Source organism: Alosa pseudoharengus, unplaced genomic scaffold (assembly GCF_046254945.1).
Source record: "Alosa pseudoharengus isolate Yale_2024_CS ecotype anadromous, Long Island Sound unplaced genomic scaffold, YU_APseudo_1.1 YU_APseudo_1.1_scf_20, whole genome shotgun sequence".
In the NCBI taxonomy this organism is placed as follows: domain Eukaryota; kingdom Metazoa; phylum Chordata; class Actinopteri; order Clupeiformes; family Clupeidae; genus Alosa; species Alosa pseudoharengus.
The window spans coordinates 8,310,610-8,331,369 of record NW_027468664.1 but is presented as its reverse complement, the minus strand read 5'-3'; the positions used below and the strand labels follow the sequence as shown (position 1 = coordinate 8,331,369).

General features: G+C 49.8%; 1 protein-coding gene across 2 annotated transcripts in view; it reads left to right on the top strand.

Annotated features, from left to right (window-relative positions):
* Positions 1-20,760, top strand: part of arid2 (AT-rich interactive domain 2) — a 31,002-nt gene that overhangs the window by 8,047 nt on the left and 2,195 nt on the right. The window contains exons 4-19 of one of the 2 annotated variants that reach the window (XM_076296458.1): positions 1,167-1,300; positions 4,586-4,804; positions 8,493-8,560; positions 8,718-8,790; positions 9,338-9,597; positions 10,646-10,742; positions 10,899-11,108; positions 11,841-12,005; positions 12,336-12,408; positions 13,601-13,735; positions 14,193-14,386; positions 15,158-17,718; positions 19,180-19,346; positions 19,729-19,867; positions 20,032-20,114; positions 20,613-20,736. In XM_076296458.1, the coding sequence (XP_076152573.1) occupies positions 1,167-1,300; positions 4,586-4,804; positions 8,493-8,560; positions 8,718-8,790; positions 9,338-9,597; positions 10,646-10,742; positions 10,899-11,108; positions 11,841-12,005; positions 12,336-12,408; positions 13,601-13,735; positions 14,193-14,386; positions 15,158-17,718; positions 19,180-19,346; positions 19,729-19,867; positions 20,032-20,114; positions 20,613-20,736 (4,702 nt within the window). Of the gene's footprint in view, positions 1-1,166; positions 1,301-4,585; positions 4,805-8,492; positions 8,561-8,717; positions 8,791-9,337; positions 9,598-10,645; positions 10,743-10,898; positions 11,109-11,840; positions 12,006-12,335; positions 12,409-13,600; positions 13,736-14,192; positions 14,387-15,157; positions 17,719-19,176; positions 19,347-19,728; positions 19,868-20,031; positions 20,115-20,612; positions 20,737-20,760 lie in introns of both variants that reach the window. The other variant, XM_076296457.1, reaches the window with a different exon arrangement.

The following is a 20,760-nucleotide window of genomic DNA, read 5'->3' as shown; positions in this document are numbered from 1 at the left end:
TGTCATTTTCCTTCAAGGTGACTGAAGGGAGGATATTGGCTGCAGAGTCTACCCACTGATTTAGTGATTTGTGTGTTGGTCGGCCATACCGGTGCGATCACACGTTCCATCACACTGCTTGTACTCACCAGTGTTGTTAATGAACAAACCTTTCTAAGAATTGAATGTCTGTCTCTCACCATATGAAATGTGAAGGCTTCACTGCGCTGTGACATCTTAAGGTGCTAATTGAAGCAGTTAATTTGCGTGTCTGCTCATTTCGCATGTCTGTGGTGTCATTGTAGTTATTCCTGATGAAAATTGGTGTCATTTGGAGTTTCTGCTATAAATAAAATGTCATGGAAGGGAACTTGGGGCTAACTTTTTGCGCTGTAACTTCAAGCTGTAGGTCACATTCACTGTCCAAAGATTGTTCCAACTGGCCTCTCTAGCCAAGAGCAGTGAACCAGAGTATCAATTCTAATATGTTTCTCTCAGGGTGGGCATCAGGATGCAGCCTCCTCAGACAAACATTTAGACTACTGTTGGACTGAAAGCCCATGCCCTCATCCAGGCTGGTGGTTTTCAAACAGTTTGGACCAAACATTTCTCTCTGTTGTTACAGTAAACTAAAAAAAAAAAAACCCTCATATTTCAAGATTTCTGTTATGAAGTTATGTGCTCACATCTAATGCTGAGCCTAAAGCAGTTTGGACCAAATCAGTCTTATCTGTTACGCTAGACTTGAATTTCCTCCCTCTTTGCAAATGATGCTGGTGCGAGGCTGGTAAGGAGTCCCTCCAGTCTGTCAAGGCACTGCGCTCCTGTAGTAGCATTATGTAGGTCAGTGTGCTAAGCTCTTTGTTTCGCCTGCCCTCGCTGCCCTCCTCGCTCTGCTCGGGCTGGTCATGCCCTCACGTGTCGATACTCTGATCAGTGATTCTGAATGGTAATGCTAACGCTAACTAGACTCCAGAGGGGCAACATGGGAGCTGCTGCTGTTAAAACGCTAATACTGGAGACTCTTTTCTCTTGTCATCTCTGTGAGTGTTGTGTCTGTGTCTGTGTTTGTGTTAGGTTCACAGATGGGTCTTTCACAGATGGGTCTTGCTTGCTCTCCTTAGCTGATCCTATTTGTTGACAGTGACTCAGTGTTCCTCTCTCTCTCTCCTTTGCCTTCCCTACAGCTATTTAGAAAAGTATGAGAAAGTCCACCACTTCGGTGAAGATGACGAAGAGGTCCAGCCGGGCAACCCCAAACCATCTCTTCCAATTGGTGCAATACCCTGCTCTTACAACTACCAGCAACACTCTGTATCAGGTAAGCTGGCTTCTCTTCCTCTCTCTGCTCACACAGATGTTCACTCTCAGCCTCTCCCTCACACACACACACACACACACAGGTTGCTCCACTCACAGTGGCCCCTCTCCTTGAGGCCCCTCTCAGCTGTCCGCATGTTAAGCTTGAGGGTCTTGTTTCACTTGGTGGAACATACACAAGTGATGTCATGGTGAGGTAATGGTGAGCACTCCACATGGCGACAGATGAAGCCGGGGAGTCTTGTCCAGCACGGCATGTGTCTCCTCTTTCTGTCTCTCAGATCAGACCCACAGAACAACCTCTGAGAGAGAGAACAAACAGGATGCTTTCTATTCCCCTCTCCCAGCATGGGTCTCATGTCACATCTTTGATATTGTTGGATGTGTTAAGCATGCCGGAACCTCTCTCGCTCTATTTCGCTCTCTTTCTCTCTCTCTCTCTCTCAGACTTGTATCTGTAGCTCTCTTTTCCTCTCTCCAAGAGAATAGTCAGCAGAGTGTGGGATTGGAGGGCACTGGCCTCTTATGAGCTGTCAAATGAGTGTAGATTGGAGATGTTTGTCCTCATTGGCCTGTGAAGCCTGTGAAGAATTAGTCATGTTACAGGGCAGCTGTGATCTCCTTTGTGCTCCTTGCATTGCCCTTGGTGCCAGACTTCAACTGAAACGCCTGTGGCCCAACTGAAAGTGACTTTTCTTTTCTTTTCTTTCCTTCTTTCTTTTTTTTATTTTGTTTTTGTCAGTATCAAGATGTCAGTATAAACAGCTTAATGCATGAATTTCCCTCCCCGGACTAGTCAGTGTAAATAAATGACTTGCAGAACTGGAATTGTGCCGGCTGTTTCTTTCACTTGTCTGACACCTGTCGGCGTTCTTGCGGAGAGTAAACTCGGCTGAAAGGCTAATGGTATTGTCTGCTAACCACACGCCGTTAGGACAAATGAACAGGCCTCGCTCCGCCGTCAACCCTGCCAAGCGTCTTTCTAAGCAAGAGTGCATGAAGCTGCTAGAAGCCCTTAGGAACATTTGCACTTGTCTGAGGTTGGTGTACGGAGCACCGAGACGCATGACAACATTCAAAGGCTTCTGTTTGACCCTGTTTGATCCCGCAGAGTTTTCTTTAATGTCAGGAATTTGCAGGAAAAGCACGCCAAGGCCTTAATGCCCTTGGCCTGAGCTCTGCCCAACAATAGTGCAATCTCGCACTGTGTAAGGCTAAGGGACACAGCCAAGGCACTTGGGTTACCTGAATTGCACTTCGCTCATCGTGTAGCAGCAGGCTGCATGGCTTACCCGTTTCACAACTGACCGGCCCTGTGTCTGTCTGTCTCTCAGATGCATGCAGATATAAAGATGAAAAGGGATTGGCGTAGGTGTAAACTGTGCAACCACTTGCTTTGCTTATGTCCACAAATGATCTGTTCCTCGTAAGGATAGCGCTCTGCTTCAGCTAGTAGACCACCTATTTCCGCTGTCCAGCCGACTAAAACAGAGCCAGCGGTCAAATTCCTTGAAAGTGGTGCTGGAATTCACTCAAAACCAGCAATGGTCTGTTCAAATATGGTCAGGCCTCGGCAGCTAACAGATGCCATAAAATATGCTATGATAACAAGTTTAATTTAGGCCACAAACTGCAATTTGGTGTCTTAAGATTCAATTTATAATTTTAACTAAAAGATTATTAGTCAGTATCTAGTATAGCTCAATTACAACCACCAAGACTATGCACACCTATGAGGTCTAAACATAGACACACTTGTGTTTTAAGCAAGTGTTTGCCCAAAGTTTGAGTACTGTTCAACGGGCATTAGGTGATTGTGTTTTGCTGGAGCAACTACTAGATGAAGAGAGATAAAGAGAGGTGACTGAGAGAACTGAGGGAATTGCTGGCTACTGGGAAGGGGTAGCCCTAGTATTCTAGATTCTGGACAGTTTTCTTTTTCTTTTTCAGAATCGGTTCACTTTCCACTTACACTGGCTAAAGTCGGGGTACTTCAGCATTGGAAACTGAACTGGTGATATAACAGTGCTGCATCATTAGAATGTAGTGTGTTGTTTTTTGTTTTTTTTTGCTTTTCCAATGTGAATTGCTCTTACCATTTCAAAAGCAGAATACCATCTGACAGCCCTCACTTGTGTGTGTGTGTGTGTGTGTGTGTGTGTGTGTGTGTGTGTGTGTGTGTGTGTGTGCGTGCAAGCGCTGTGGTGTCACTCTCCCTCTGGCAGTCAAAAGTGTGTTTCCCCAGCTTGGTGGTGAGGAAGAGGTAAACGGGTGTGTGTGTGTGTGTGTGTGTGCGCGCTAGTGACTCACCACAAGATGTGTAATAGCGCGTAACCATGGCTCCGTGTTGGGTCAGGACGGGTTTGGAGCTGGGCCAGCTCACTTACACTCTGTGCCACCACCACGGAGTGCGGGGGCGACGGGGAGGCCTCCACTCGCACGTGTGTGTGTGAGAGACAGAGTGAGGGCGGGAGAGAGAACGAGAGAGAGCGGGAGAGAGAACGAGAGGGAGAGAGAGAGAACGAGAGGGAGAGAGAGGGAGAGCGGGCTTGCCTGCCCTGCACGCAGCAGACTTGCAGCGTTGCTACTTCTTTTCATATGCGGACATTTGAAAACGCTTTGCCGGTTCAGCTGTGGCGGCTATTCACCAGAAACGGCCACGCGTTGTAGTAGCCTCCGCACACACGCTCCCATCCCCAAACTCACACACACACACACACACACACACACACACACACACACACACACACACACACACACACAGTCTGTCTGTCTCCCACCAAAGCGTCTCCTACACCGTGGAGGGAGCATGCTCTCAGTGCCTCTCACGCTCCCGTAGAGCTTTCACAATCTGTCTCCTGACCGACGGCGAGTTACTACTCTCTCCCCCAAGGCTTGGCGCCGCCCCCCCCCCCCCCCCCTCACCGCTGGCCACGTTCGAGCCGACCACCGCGCTGACTGACACATTCGGGCTAAAACCCTGCCGCTGTGAAGGAGAGTAATATCATACAGCGCACTCAAGGCTCCCAGTCAGACTTGAGCACACCACAACATGCTGCCCCCCTCCAACAAGTCCAGCTTGTTTTCATGTCCGTGTGCTCTCAGCACCCCTGCTGTGTCAGTCCCGTCCCCAGCTTCAGGGATGCTCACACCTCAGCACAGCACACAGTATCAGCACAGCACACAGTATCAGCACAGCACAGTAGCCGGGGCATTCCCAGGTGTGTGAAATTGTATTGCGCTTGACAAATGGTCTTATTGTTTTCCTTTTCTCTTTGCCTTGCAGATTATCTCCGCCAAAGCTATGGCTTGTCCACGGACTTTGTGGCGCCGTCCGACTACAACAAGCTGGTGCTGTCCCTGCTGTCGGGCCTGCCCAACGAGGTGGACTTTGCCATCAACGTGTGCACGCTGCTGTCCAATGAGAGCAAGCACGCCATGCAGCTGGAGAAGGAGCCCAAGCTGGTCGCACTGCTGCTGGCCCATACGGGGGTCTTCGACGACTGTACGTACAGCCCCCTACATGCCCCGCACACACACTCTCACACACTCTCGCACGCACACACGCACACACACTCTCACACACTTTCGCACGCACGCACACACACACGCACACACACACGCACACACACACACACACACACACACACACACACACACACTCATATACACGCACGCACACACAAACACATAAAAGCGCACACACACACACACATAAAAGCGCACACACACACACACTCTCACATGCACGCACACGCGCGCACACACACACACACACACACACACACACACACACACACACACACACACATATATACACGCACGCACGCACACACACAAACACATAAAAGCGCACACAGATAGTCCTCAAGATGAGGATTCTCAATAGGTGCATCTCACGGTCAAAGTCTTCTATACAGGCACATACTCAACACTGAATTACACACACACTCTTACACCACAAGGCCATGATATGGTGGTGTATAGTCAATGTGTAAACCACAAACATGTGCTCATACACAAACCCATATGTTTGTACATGGCATGCAGGACTTTTAGTAAGTGCTGCATCTGATTTGTTGATCTTTGCTGGCAGTCATGATGGAACAGAAGAGAGAATGAACTGAATGCCATGAAAAGAACATTAGATGGACAGAATGCTAGAATATCTGGAGAAATGCTGTGTGTGTGCACCTTAATGGATGTTATTGCTTATAGCACCCTCCAGTGCATCCTCGTGTTTATGACCCTGTCACACCCGTTATGTACTTTGGCAGCTTTTTATTTGACCCTGTATGTGTTCGTGTTGGTGTTTTTGGGATGAGTTTGCATAGACCCACCACACACATACTGTGAGTTTCATACATAAACGATTTCTTTTTTTAACCCAGTACGTCACATGCATGCATGCGTGTGTGTGCGCGGGCGTGTGTAGTGCTTATGCAAATCCCAATGTATGCCCTCGTCTGTCTGCTTGGCTGAGTGTTGTGGTTTTGTTACTGGAAGCCCTCTGTTTCCATGGAGATCCTGGGGTCCTACCTCCCAGGTAGATTGAGTCGGTTATCCCCGGTTTGAATGGGAGCAGGTGCTGCTGATTGCACAGAGTGCAGGCTGTACTTAATCACTCCAACTGTAATGTTTGTTCCAACCAAATGCACCTAGAGCACAGCCTACTGCAAACGACTGGTGTGTGTTCTGTGCAGTGGATTACATGTCTTCTGATATTGCATTATCCACTCTACAAGCTTTGTTTGTTTCGTATGCTACAAGCTGCATTGTGTGCCTTAAGTCTTGGGATACTTTTCTGCAGTCAATGCACTTCATGCACTGCAAGGAAGAAATATGAGATGTGAATGCAAAGTGCAGCTTTTTTGTTTTGTTTTGTTTTGTTTGTTTTTTTTTTTCCAGGAGAGCTGCTCATAGTTTTCTTAAAGTGGAGGCACTACAGCACTCGGCGAGAGCCTTGCCAGAGAGGTGCTTATGTTGCTACACTTCCTGTCGCTCGACTGGGGAAAAGTCAGGCTATTTTGCAGGTTCTGGTTTACTAGTCACACGCTCAGTTTTCAGGGCCAAAAAGTCTATGGGAAATGTACGTGCACATGGGAAATGTACGTGTTAAAACCTCCGCATGAACGCATCACGAGCAGTATTTGTTGTGGTTTTACAGATCTAGCCTCACATGTTCTAATAACCATAACATATGCTCAATACCCCCTGCTGTGCAACAGCAAATGCCCTTTTCCCCTTTTATTTTCCCCCTTCCTGTGAAAATATCACGGCTGCCCTTTCTTTTACTGCGATTGCATTCCGTGTTCCCCCGCTGCAGTGCTGAAGTGCTCTTTAAAGCCAGCAGTTGGTTGCCACCATGGGAGAGTTGCGAGTCTGGTTTCCTTATGGGAATGGCTGGCTGTGTATTTGCCGTGCGAACTGAGGCCAGCTCCGTGTGTGTGTGTGTGTGAGCCGGTGGCCCCGGTGCATACTCTCGTGTTTTGTGTGTCGGTGTTCCTGTCACGGCCAACAGGTGCTGGCGCCCACCTGCCTGCCTGCCTGCCGCTGCTCCAGTTGCCGTGTTTTGATCCTCCTGACTCTTTGACACACGCGCTGCTGCTGGTGGTGGGAGTCGGCGCTCGGAGCGCCCGTCAGAGAAAGAAGCCGGTTTCCTGTGCACCTGTGCGCGCGGCTAGCAACTTCCCGCTCTGCTGCTGCCAGTGCCTGAGGTTTCCCCCCGTTGCCAGGCGTGTGTGTGTGTGTGCGTGTGTGTGTGTGTGTGTGTGTGTGTGTGTGTGTGTGCGCGCGCACGCACTTACGCGCTGCACTGTTCCACCCAGGATTCTCCTCGCACAGAGCCACATTCCCACATTCCTAGTGGCGACGGCATACTTGTTATCGATTAGCACCCGGTGAAATACTTGCTGCTAGACCAGCTCTCCCACTGCATGTCACTCAATAGCCCCCGTTGGCTACAAAACTGAACACGCTGTCGGTGATTGTTGCCATGCAGCAGCACAGAGCTAAACCTCATGTTGCCACTGCTGCTCACTGAACTGACTGAACACGAGCCGGTGTGTCGGCCTTCAGCTGTCAACGTTTGCCGTGTTTATTTGTTTCGCTTTTTCGGGGCCGTGTGTTGAGGCGCTGAATGGCTAAGCAGTCAGGCGTGAGAATCTCTAATGTGAGTCTGAATGGGACCTCACACCATTGCTGCTGCGCTCACAGCGTGTGTGTGTGTGTGTGTGTGTGTGTGTGTGTGTGTGTGTGTGTGTGTGCCTGCCTATGTCTGTGGGCATTGGCTCTCGTGCTGTTTAAGCGAGGCTATTTCCATCCCGGGGAATATAGGACACTTACAGTACGTGGAAGCTGCCGCGGTTGACCTTCCAAAGGGCAGCGTGAGCATCTGCACTCCACAGCCATGCGTGTTGTAATTAAACACCAAAACATCCAAAACGGGAGGACCGGGCCCGCTTGCCTCGTTACCTTCTTTAAACAAGAGCCTTGTTAGGGGCCTGATTGATTAGGGCCATTCTCTCTCTCTCTCTCTCTCTCTCGGCTCTGACCCCTGAGTGGGAGTCTGTTGGCAGACAGGTAGACCACATTCACAGAATTACCCACTGTGTGGATTTCACTCGCAACAGCCAGCTGACTACCTCACAGATGTGGAAACTGCGAGAGTGAAAAGAAGCAGAAGAGCCCAAAGAGTAGCGCAGGTGCGCGATGGGCTCGCTTTCTCACTGGAAGTTCTTCTTAGCGCCGTCATCGGCCTGAACCGCCACTGAACTCGGCCGTGTGCCTCCGCTTGTCTGTTTGCAGCAGAAATGTGCTTTGCAGGGAGGTGATTTAAAGAGATGGACAAGCATACTGAGCACTACCAGCTGCTCTGCTTGTTCCTGCAACAAGGGCCTTGTCCTAGTTTGCTGTCTCGTTTGGCTGTATCTGAGTTGGTTGGAGTTTTCTGGCAGTATTCGCTTGATAGATGTAGGCAGGCATTAGAATAAATACCTGCCTGCCTGGCAGCAGGGTTGAAAAGGTGTTTTAAAAGCAGCAGCACCAAACTGATGAATTAGCTCGTACTTTGTCAGGAGTCATGCAACAGTGCCCATGTTCTTAATTAACAATTAAATGTGTGCGTTGTTTTGATGAGCACACACCCTTTTTTTTTACTCTAGTGTGTATGTGTGTGTGCTTTTATCATGCAGCGTTAGGGAGCTTCTCTGCCGTGTTTGGGATGGATTGGAAGGAGAAGACGTCTCGGGACTTTAACAAGGTGAGAGAAACCAGCCAACAGCAGGAAAACATGTATTGTTAATGATTTATATCAGCCCTTAGCTTTTTGCATCTGTGAAAAAGCCATATTGTCAGGGGATTGTGTTTTTGTAGATTTTCTCCTGCTAGACTCTATCTGAATGTTCTGTCTTCCACAGTTCTGGAAGGATGTCATAGAGGACACAGAAGTACGAGATCTCATCTCGGACAACAGAAACACCACCTCACCAGGTCTGTATTCTTGGGTCAAAAAAGAACATTTTGTTCCTTTCCTCAAAACTTCATATGAGGTGCTAAATTTACTGTAAGAATAGGGAAGCCAACATTAGAATTTAAAGGTACATTCTGTATTTCTTATCCAATACACTAGCGCACCAATACACTAATCTAATAATCCACATTAGTCAAAGTCAGCAAATTACTCCTCCCTGTCCTCAAGCTGTCTGTTCTGTGGACTCTGTAAGTAGGAAGCAAACATAGTGGCATCCATTACACAAACAGTTCCAGCCAATCAACACGATGCCTGGAAGGGAGGGGTGTAATTTGACTCTTTTGGCAGAATCGCACTACATCTTCCTAACATTGTTTTTAAAGAAGATCGTAACAGCTTGAAGGCTCATGATAAAGTTTATTCTTTCCTTCTCCTCTCCCTCTCCCTCCTCCTCTCCCTCCTCCTCCCTCCTCCTCTCCCTCCTCCCCCTCCTCCTCCTCTCCCTCCTCCTCCTCTCCCTCCTCCTACTCTCCCTCCTCCTCCTCCTCCTCCTCCTCCTCCTCTCAGACGTGGAGCACGTGGAGGAGCGGCGGCGGCGGCAGGAGGTGCTCTTCCACCCGGCGCGTTCCCCGGGACTGGGCGATGCCGAGGGCCAGCGCGTGCTGCAGGTGGCGCTCATCCTGCGCAACCTGTCCTTCGAGGAGGCCAACGTCAAGCTGCTGGCCACCAACCGCACCTGCCTGCGCTTCCTGCTGCTCTGTGCCCACTGCACCTTCGTCTCGCTGCGGCAGCTGGGCCTCGACACGCTGGGCAACGTTGCCGGAGAGGTACGAGATGGCGAAGGAGGGCTCGATAGAAAGAGGGGGGGAAGGAGACGCGTTGGATGCAATGTGTGTGTGGTGGAGCTGTGTGTGTGTGTGTGTGTGTGTGGCCCATACGCCCACCTCCAGTTTGGTGTTTCAGTGTAGGGAAGTTAAGCAGCGCTTATGGCTGTCTACCACTCTTGCCTCATTGTGGTAGCCTCATTTCTGGCTGTGCTCCGACTGGAGGCAAATCAGTTCCGGTCTTTTGAGGCTTGAGATTGTGACACTTGTTACGTACAAGCCATGAGGTCAGCTTTGTGTGTCCAGTTCTCACTGACCTAAGGGCATTGCTTGCTCTGGCAGTGATGTAGCCATAACTATGTAGAGACGCTGGTGACACAGCTGCCCAAGATGGTTGCACGAGAAAAGGATTTGCCGTCGTTATGCGTTTCGTTGCAAGTGACTGAATAGACGGTTTTGCAATTTCAGTGGCCGGAGTGTCTGGACTGAGAATCATCTGTTGTAATCTGATTGGAGTCACATTTCCAACCACCTCCAAAATATTGTTTAGATCCAATTAGCAAGAGTCAATTTTTTCCAACCTGAATGCAATCTGGGTATGCAAAAAAAAAAAAAGTAAAACTGATTTGGCCTGGCAGTCAGAGGAAGGTCTAAGTGCCTGAGTCTGGTTTCAGATCACCTGGGTGGTGAGGAGGGTTGAGTGTCAGCGTGAGGTTGTTTGGTTTGGGCTCCAAAGCTGGAAGGCTGCATCTCTGTGGCACTGAGGGCTCTATGTAAACTGATAGTTTTTGAATTGCAGTGTGTATGAGTGCTTTTAAAAAAAAAATGTTTTTATAAAAGTATCCTTGTAACTTTGTACTGTGTACTTCTTCACTGGCCGGTACGACCTTGGAGGGAAGAGCCTGTCCACCCACACGCTTTATTTATTCTGAACCTGAATGGTTAGAGGGTGTTTGCCACTGATAGTCATGGTGTATTTTTTTAATTCCGGCCTGGCATGTCGAAGGCTTTTAGACTTTTTCTAACCTCGTTTTATTTCTTCCCACTTTAGCTCCAGCTTGATCCAGTGGATTTTCGGACGACCCACCTGATGTTCCACACCATCACCAAATGCTTGATGTCCAGGGACCGCTTCCTGAAAATGAGAGGTCAGTATCCATCATAACGTGGCGCTCTCTGTAATGTTTCATGAAGGGCTTGTAAGAAAGCGGAGATAATATTTCCTATGAACGCATTAAAGTCACCCCAAGTCATCAATAGTCCTGACCCGACTCTCCTGGTTGTTTTTCCCTCCCTTCCCTCAGCAATGGAGATCCTGGGTAACCTGAGCAAGGCGGAGGACAACGGCGTGCTGATCTGCGAGTACGTGGACCAGGACTCGTACCGCGAAGTGATCAGCCTGCTCACCTTGCCCGACGTCATGCTCCTCATCTCCTCCCTCGAGGTGCTCTACCAGCTCACCGAGCTCGGCGAGGTCACCTGCTCCAAGATTTCCTCCGTGGAGAGGAGTATAGGTACGTCGTCATGGTAACCCATAGCTGAGCTTGGTCCAATGGGTGCCGTCTCAGGCTCGGACATCAGAGGCTACCCCCAGCTCTCCTCTGTGGTGCCACATGAGGGATGTGTTTATGTGCTGTTTTTTTTTTCTGTTTTTTTTTTTCTTCTCCCTAAAGGTCATAGCATGATGAAAGCACTTTAAAATGGCCACCCTAGAAATAGCAGTCTCGCATGTCTAGTTATGTGGGAGAAAATGCTTATGCGTAGTGACTCATGCAAAGTGGTCGCCGAGGGTGGCATCACCTGGATATTTTAGTCTCTGATGGATTTTTTTTACTAGTCTTTATTGAGTTTTTTTTTTTTTTTTTTTTCACGGTTTTCACCATGTGAATGACCTGCCTCTTAGCGATTCTGTTTTAATGCACCTTACGGCTGCTTGAGTTGAAGCTTAATTGACTCTCCCTGCTGTCTTTGGGGAATCAATTATCCCGACCTCCGTTTCTAAGGCACGCCTGGCCAGACATAATAAATTACTGCTCCTTTGCAGTCCCCTGTGCAGGGCCAGTTGTTAGTTGGACCATTTGAAGGTTCCCTGCAGCTCCTCTGAAGATGACTTTACTTGATTCATTTTCTTTTGATTAAGTTAATGAATTTGACCGGTTAATGCGGTTAATGGTCCTTTGGGCGTTTGCAAGTTGTACAAAGTGTTTTTTTTTTTTTTTTTTTTACATACGTTTTGTCCATTACAGACCTGCTTGTACGGCTAGTGTCCATTGATCTGCACACGTTTGGCCCCGACGCCCTGACTGCTGTCAAGCTCATCGAGCACCAGGCGTCCAGCAGCCAAGTGGCAGAGGTGCGGCCACAGCTCGTCGAGCATGTCCCTCCCCCCATGCAGGGCCCACCTGGACCAGGTGAGTGTGGCTGGTAAACCCCCATGTAGGCCTGACTCATGATGGTAGGTCTTATGTCATCATTGGCAGTCTCATGCATGGGAAAAGTGTCGGCAAATTTCATCATTGCTTTAGCACTGCCACCTGATGGACACAATGTAGTATTGCACTCTGTACATACAAGGGTGTAATTTTTGCCTAGCTCAGCAAGATCATAGTGATTGGACTTGGGAGTGTGCAAGTTGGCATATTAAGCGGAGATGTGCAGAGAAAGTTGAATAATTAATAACCTTTTTGTACCATCCATGCATTTGTTAATCTTTCATTTTTCATCTTGTTCACTCTTCACAGCACCAAGAGTCCCTGTTCAGTCTACTCCACCTGGTATTGTGGAGTTAGATGGGGAGAAGTTCACCCTTCAGTGGTGAGTAGTTTACATTCAACACATTAGCTTGAGGGAAAAAAAAATGTTTGTTAATGTTATTGTCTGACACAGTTATGATTAGAGTGTTTACTGGCAGTAACTGATACAGTAGCATTCAAATAGTAGGTGTAGTAGTATTTTAGATCTTTACATCAATACTTTTGTTCCCATTTGGAAGGCTAACATTTTACTGTTTGATGTTAAAGCAGTTCAGTCATGATAGGGGTGTGTGCAATATGGACAAAAAATAATATCTCAATATTTTCTGTGATTTTTGACAATAACGATAATTGGTCAATATCCTTTAAAAATGTGTTTTTAAAAGTTTGAGTTACTCACAGCTCATTATTTATGCATAGCATTATTACTATAATAATCAATAACATGTGACCTTTCAACCAAATCAACCAATGCTTTGACACTCTGACACATTTCCAATTCTGTCCCCACTGAGATGAGCAAATAGAGAAGTTTCCCAAGAGAGTCTGCAGCTGAAGTTCCTTTCAAACTTTTACCTAAAACTAAGAAGACATATCTCTCAGTTATTACCATCGATTACATTCAATTTTTAAGAGCAATCATGTAGCATTAGCCAACAAGTGTAAAAGAATTGAAATGAATGCGTTAGCTTGGGGCTAATATATATGAGACATTCTAATCTATAGAGATGGTAACGGTTGGTACATTTGATCAAATTAAATATTTAGAGCGAAGTCTATTAACAAAGGTTTACATATGAATAATTCTTTGTATACAATAACGAAACAACTGGCAATCAAAATACTTTTCTGGCCATATCATACTGAGTAGGAAAAAAACGTGACTGATTAACTCATCAATGCCACTTGAACTGAAGGCACAAAAAAATAAACATTAACTGCGTGTGACCACGTGGAGCCACTAGCAATCATGTGACTTGCTCTGCTGCAGCCAAGGGCTTCTGTTCCCACTTTTGCTGAACGCACTTCCTGATTTAATGAATGTATCGGGTTTCAGTGCATATTTTCAAGTGTTTTTTTCAAAGTAATTTAAATACTCTACAATGTCAGTTTGCTCATCGTTAAAACAACAATCATGATATTATGACATCTTAGACGATATATATCGCACACAGCTAAATCATGCACGTTAAATATATGTTAAATGTTCATGTGTCCAGATAACTTTGTAATGTGCACTGCTTGGTCCACAGGCTGAATGCTCACTTTGAAGTGAACATGGAGGGCTCGGTGTCGAGGTCCGAGATGTACTCTGAGTACCTGGCCACCTGCAGCAAGATGGCCCGCAGCGGGATTCTCACCTCCTCTGGCTTCTACAAGTGCTTGAGGTAAAGTCAGAGGCAGAGTCTGCACCTCTAACCCTTTAGCAGTTGAATAGCCTGACCACAGTGTCTGTTTGCAACAGCAATCTGCACACAGTATGCATTTATTTAGTGGCACAAGATTATCTGTAGATGAAGTGAATATTTGGACTCATGAATTAAACTGTGGTGTGCCTGTTTCTTGCCTAAATCAAACTCAACTGAGAGTGAGACTGCTTGTGCGTAAGGCTTTGTCTACTCTTTCTATGAACAGTTATCTCTGCACACATGGGTATGCAAATACATTGTTGTAACCAAATGCTCTACATGTCAAACAGTCACAACGTGGAAGTGGAGAGGCATAGTTAATCAGACAGGTGGTTTCACTGGTTAGTTATAGGAAAGCATTTGTTTTTCCAATATCTCCACATGTCTTTGGGTAAAGCACTGACTGACTAATAAGCTGTGCCTCTTTACACACCAGGACAATCTTCCCTAATCACGCGGTCAAACGCATGGACGATGGCAAGATGAATACCCAGGCGCAGATCCACGTGGTTGGGATTCGGAGGCGATCCATCCCCCTCCCCATCCAGCTATACTATCAGCAACAGCCCAGCCCTGTGGCCGTGACCAAGCACGAAGCCCCCTCAGAACACCCACAGGCGTCCCCAACAGGTAAGGCAGGAAATTACCAAGTGTAAATACCAAGTGGCAAAATGTGATGCCAAACAATGAATCCAACAAGGAAGTTAAAAAAAAACTGCAGTACCTTAAATGTCCATCAAGGGCAGGCTCCAATAGTGAGTCGATTTCCATAGACTCCCATGCAACCATGTCCAAGTTCACAGCAGAAATGGATATACTTACAGCCTGGTGCACAAATGGTTTTGGACCAGTAGTTCCCCTGTTCATGACAGCTGTGATGTAGGTGACTTGTTTTGTACATCACCTGTTGTAAATGGTATATTCAAGTTAAATTGCATTTAATATGAATGAGCTGAACGTTTGAAAAGAGAAACACCTAAAGAAACAGCGTAAATATAATGTTAGACTTTTTTATCGCTGAGATTTTTTGGAAGTTAGCAATAAGTAGACACTGTGCTATGCAATAATACAGTTATTGTAACAATACTAACAAACAATAATATCTGATGTGATTTATAAGTTGCTTATTAGCCTGTGAGCTTACATCAGCTGGCATAACAAACATGGCTGCGCCCATGGCCCTTCTATTTCAAGCTTCATACCCACTCTTCAGGTAATGCCACGGAGGGTTTGTCCACTCATTCATACAGTCTATGCTAAATGCATGTAGACTTTAGGCCATTTGGATGCAGTGTGAAGTGCTATGAGAGACTAGTTCTCTCTGACTTCCAGTCAGAAATTAGCATTTTTGTTTTCCCTCATGAGTTCTTTTTTTTGTGTCCATTTTATCTCCCGTCTCAGGCCTCCACCCTGGCATGGGTGGGCAGTTTGTGCGGCCACCTGTCCCCAGCCTTACAGCCAGCCAGGCGGCACCGCAGTTGGCCTACGCCGTGCAGGCAGCTCCACACTCGCACCCGCCACCAGCCATGACCGTTGTTCCTCCACGCTTCCCGCCGCCGGCCAACCCGCCCGGCCTGCCCCAGCAGTCGCCGAGCCCCGCGGTCGCGCCCATGCCGCCGCCCCGGCCCGGCGACATCATCAAGACGGCCATGATCCAGAGCTCCATCCCCACGGCGTCGGTGCCGCCCACCATGCCCAACCACGGCGGGCTCCCGGCCGCCATGGCGCCCCCGCAGCAGCTGCTGCACCACGCTCCCGTCACGCTCTTCCAGCAGGGGCCCCCGCCGCAGGCCCACCACATCTTCGCCGGACGGGTCCAGGGCGTGGTTCCTCCGGGCGCCGGTCAGCAGCAGCGGCTGCCCCAGCCCGGCGGCGGCGCCGGCGCCTCCCAGGAGTCGTCGGTGGTCCTGGCCTCGCCGCCGCAGTTCGTCAGCTCGGCTTCGATAGTGGCCGGCGGGCAGGTGTTCACGGTCGCCGGCGTCCAGAACGCACAGGGCTCCAGGGTCACCTTCCAGAACATCGCCCCGAAGCCTGCACCCAACCAGCAGCAGCAGCAGCAGCTCCCTCAGCAGCAGCCCCAGCAGCAGCAGCAGCAGACGCCACCGCAGCAAAACGTGGTCATCGTCAGCCCCAACCCCCAGCCAAACCCAGCGTTCGCCCCGGCCATCCACCAGATAGTGCTGACCAACCCCTCGGGCATGCCCACGGCCCAGACCATCCAGCTGGCCGGGCAGCCGTCCAGCACCTCTACCCCTCCGCCCTCGCACTGCCCCCCGGCCTCCAGCCCCCTGCCCCAGGTCGTGGGCTCGCCCTCGCACCCGGGCCAGGGCCCCCCTCCCACGGTCAGTCAGATGCTCTCCGTCAAGCGCCAGCAGCAGCAGCACCTCCAGACGTACCCCCCGCCTCCCCCGCCGCCCGGCCAGCCTACCTCCACGGAGTCCAGCCTGATCAAACAGTTACTGCTTCCGAAGCGCGGGCCCTCCACTCCCGGAGGGAAACTCATCCTCCCGGCGCCGCAGGTCCCTCCCCCCAGCAGCACGCGGGCGCCCAGTCCGCAGGTGGTCTACCAGGTGTCCAGCAGCGGCAGCGGCCAGAGCATGGCCCAGCCGCAGCAGCAGCAGCAGCAGCCCCAGCAGCTCAACGTGCAGCTGGTCCAAAGCCCGCTGCCGTCGCCCGGTGCCGTACAGACTGTCCCCATCTCCAGCCTGCAGCTCCTGCCTGGCCACCAGCTCATCTCCACCAGCAGCCCGGCCATCCTCCAAGGTACGCCCGCCAACCAGGTCACCTTCACGGTAGTGCCAAACGCGGGCTTCCCCGCCACCGGGGTCGCCCAGGGCGTGCCGTCGCCGCTGACGACGCAGACGGGCCTGCCCGTCAGCGGAGCCCCGCCCAGCGCGCTCGGGGTCCAGGTGCAGCCCGTGACCTCACCTCAGCCCCCCGCCGGGGCCACGCCGCCGTTCCGGGCGGACAAGATCATCTGCCAAAAGGAGGAGGAGGCCAAAGACGCCACGGGGCTTCACGTCCACGAGCGCAAGATCGAGGTGGTGGAGAACTCCTCCCTGGGCGAGGCCGCCAAAACCAGCAACGGGGACGCGGCGGAGCCCCAGGGCCCTGGAGGAGCCAAGCTGCTCAACGGGAGGAAGTGCGTCGACTCGAGTCTACCTCCGTACCACTCAGGGAACAGCCAGCTGGCCGGTGCTCAGGTCGCACAGGCTCTCAATGGGCCCGCCACGGAGGCCGCCGACGCCGCCAGCGCCGGGAAGCTGAGCCCCGCCGGTCCGACTCCGGACCCCCGGAAGCTCCTGGTCAACGGGGTTTGCGATTTCGACCGGGGGGACGCCGCGGTCCCTGGCGCCCACCTCGGCAAAAACATTCCAAATCACAAAGCTTCCAAACACGTGGGGAACGGGGAGGTGGCCCCCAGAGGGCACGGCGCGGCGCCCGGTGCGGACTCTCTTCCTCAACCTCAGCAGGACACTGCCAAAGCAGAGCCGGCGGAGCGCGTGGCCAACGGGCCCAAGAGCGCCGTCCGCAGCGTCGAGATCTCCAACGGGCCCTCGGGCCAGAACTATGACGCTCCCACGCCCCACCTGCGCCTCCAGCAGCCCCACCACCACCACCACCACCACCACCACCACCACCACTCGCCCCCCATCTTGCCTCCCCAGGGGTCGGAGGTCCAGTCCCAACCCCAGCCCCAGCAGCCAGCAAACGGAGCTAACGAGAGCCGGGCGCTCAAGCGGCCGGCTGAAGACGGGGAGCGGGGGCCCCAATCCGGCATCCCCAGCAAAGTGGGCGTGCGGATAGTCACCATCAGCGACCCCAACAACGCCGGCCACAGCGCCACCATGGTGGCCGTGCCGGCCGGCGCCGACCCAAGCACAGTAGCGAAAGTAGCAATAGAGAACGCAGCGCAGCAGAAGCCCAGCGCGCCCTCCACACAGCAGGACACGCTCCCTCAGGTATGGCTCACACACACACACACACGCTCACACACGTGCATATGCGCACACACGTGCACACACACACACACACACACACACACACACACACACACACACACACACACACACAAACATATGCACATGCACACACATGCACACATGCACACATGCACACACACACACATGCACACGCACACACATGCACACATGCACACATGCGCACACAAACACATGCACACAAACACATACACACCTTATTCCTACTGTTGCGCTCAGCCTTGTTGCTTGCACTAACACTGACAGTTACCACACACGCCATTTTTTTTTATTTAGTGTCAGCTAGGGATGGCCTAGCTCAATTATCAATGCGTTCTTGTGTAATTAGAACTCATGGTTTCTATTTTGGCTTCTTTTTATGATCAAAATAACAACAATAGTGTCCTGCCCTAGAGCAGCTTTTCTGATACGGATAGGAATTGTCCTCAGTCCTACCTCCTTTTTATGGGTACTTGAAACAGTAGTGAATAGAAGGTAGACTCTGTAGGCAGCCTATAGGAACAAGACCGAACCAAAGCTTTGAAGCATCAGTACGCAGGAAAATGTTCTTCAGCACAAATGAAGTGACTTAACTACTGTACGTAGCCTATGCCTCAGATGATGTGAATTCCCCCAACTTTCAAAGGGACAACCCTTGTGGCCAGTGCCTGTGTGTTTCTGTGTTGGATTAGCTATTCATTTTGTTCTGAGCCCTCTGTGAAATCACAGCTTGGAGTGCTGATGTGGTCGTTTTGGTGCTTTCCTAGATGCCATGCCTCCGCTTATTTGTTTTCATGATGTGAGGAAAGGGGGTGCCGCTTCTGGTCGTTGGCATGTACATAAATTATGTGCAGTTTAACAGATGGCTCCAGTTGCCAGCTACTAAAAGTATAAACAAGTATAAATTTAGCAAACTTGTTTATCAAATCAAACAAATGAAACTGAAGTTGTATGGATTTGGGCTGACTTTGCCAATTGTAGGAACTGTTGTTGATCATTAATCACAGTGGATTTTACTCAGGGAGTTGACTTCTCAGTACTTGCCCCCTCAGTGTGAACGTGTTTAAACTAAGGCGATGTAGGTCACGATAGAAAGTACATATCTGGCAGAAAGTAGCATTGTGGAAATATTCATATATTTCTTCATATCATACTTCATATTTCTAAATGAAGAGCCAGGTTACTGGCCTGGCTACTCAGGAAGTTGCCTTGTGACCAGTCTGACTACCTTATTGTGTAAGCCAATATGAATCACTCTGCAAAACCCATTTGAAATAGCTCATTTAACTCTCAAACATTTCTTGTCAAGTCTTAAATTCCATTGCCTAGATTCAACATGTGGGCTACAACACCCCAGAGGTTTCAAACCGCTGAATGAGACTGTGACCCTGCAGCTGAGGTCGGTCTTCAACTGTCTGGTGTTGTTTTGTGGTTCTTCAGCAGTCGGTGTCGGCAGCTATGCCCGTGGCCCCCGCGGTGCCCCAGCCCCTGCAGGGCAGCAGTGGCAGTCCCAGTCCGTCTCTGGAAGGCCCACAGGCCACATCGGTACCCCAGGAGCAGGCCCGGAAACCTGGCCAGAACTTCAAGTGTCTCTGGCAGTCCTGTAAACGGTGGGTGGACGCAGGGATTTAAGTTTTCAGTCGCTATGGCGGATATCAGTCGATTTGGATCATGACCGCTATGGAAACCAAGAGAAATATGTGTTTCTTCAGGGGCATGTGGTACAAAATACATGTTGATAGTTGATGGCCTAAATTCATTGTTGTCAGCTTGTTAGAGTAAGCTATCAACACACACAACCCCTAAACAACCCTGGTTGTGGCCTGTTGACTTTGGCCTGTAGAAAATGTTTTCTGTTTTTTATCTTTTTGGCTTCAATCCCTGTGGATGAGATGGTGGATCCTCCTGATGTTTTTTTCCCTGCCTTAAAGCTATTTTAAGGGGCTGTTATATGACCATGCTCTCCCTGACCTTCCACCATATCTTCCGCAGGTGGTTTGAGACACCATCTCAGGTGTTCTACCATGCCGCCACTCAACATGGCGGGAAGGAGGTGTACCCTGGGCAATGCCTCTGGGAAGGCTGTGAACCCTTCTCACGGCAAAGACTATCCTTCATCACTCACTTACAGGCAAGTTCACCTCATCATACCATGTCACTGGTTTTCTTCTGTCACTTTCAATTATTTTCCTGCAGTCTGTTGCCCGTTCACATTCCTTCTAAAGGCTTGATGGCCTAGATTTCAGTCAGTCTTCAGATTTGCCCTCTAAACGTATTGGTTACGGCTGTCCACAGGACAAGCACTGCTCAAGGGACGCTCTAATCGCTGGCCTGAAACTGGAGGAGCAGAGGCAAGCCGGCAATCAGAACACTTCCAAGTATGTACCCCACTGCCCTGCTTTCTGTCCAAATGTTTTGTCCATTTTAATCTTGGTGCAATGAGAATGAAAGTATATTGCCATTGTGTGTTCAAGTCATTAAGCATGTGATTAGTCTAGGTGAATTTGAAAGCTGTAACAAAAATGGGTGAATTTTTACTGTCCAGTCTGAATAATAAATTATCTGAGTGAAGTCGGATTTAAAAAGCCGAGTCGTGTAAAGAAAATTGATTTCTCAACATTTATTAGCCCTTGTCAGCAGAGCATTCCAAATGATTGCTTTTCGACAGGATAATCCCTTTCAGAAACCAGTGCTGTGTGACCGCATCAGTGTCAGCCCGTCTTTTTGCAATGTCTGGTTCTTGTAATAAACCATGTGCGCTTGTTAATGTTCATGGCTCTCCTGGTTTTCAGCACCCCAGGGTTAACACTTCAGCAGTCCCCCAAGGGAGCTTAAATGAACTTGCCGACTGAGAGATTGCTGCTGTTTCTCTACAGGTCTCCACCAGTGGCTGCCAGCAGTCCGACCCCAAGAGCACAGAAAGCTATCGTCAATCACCCCAGTGCCGCCCTCATGGCACTGCGCAGGGGGTCACGGAACCTGGTCTTCAGGGACTTTACTGTACGTATCACCACGGTGCCCCTC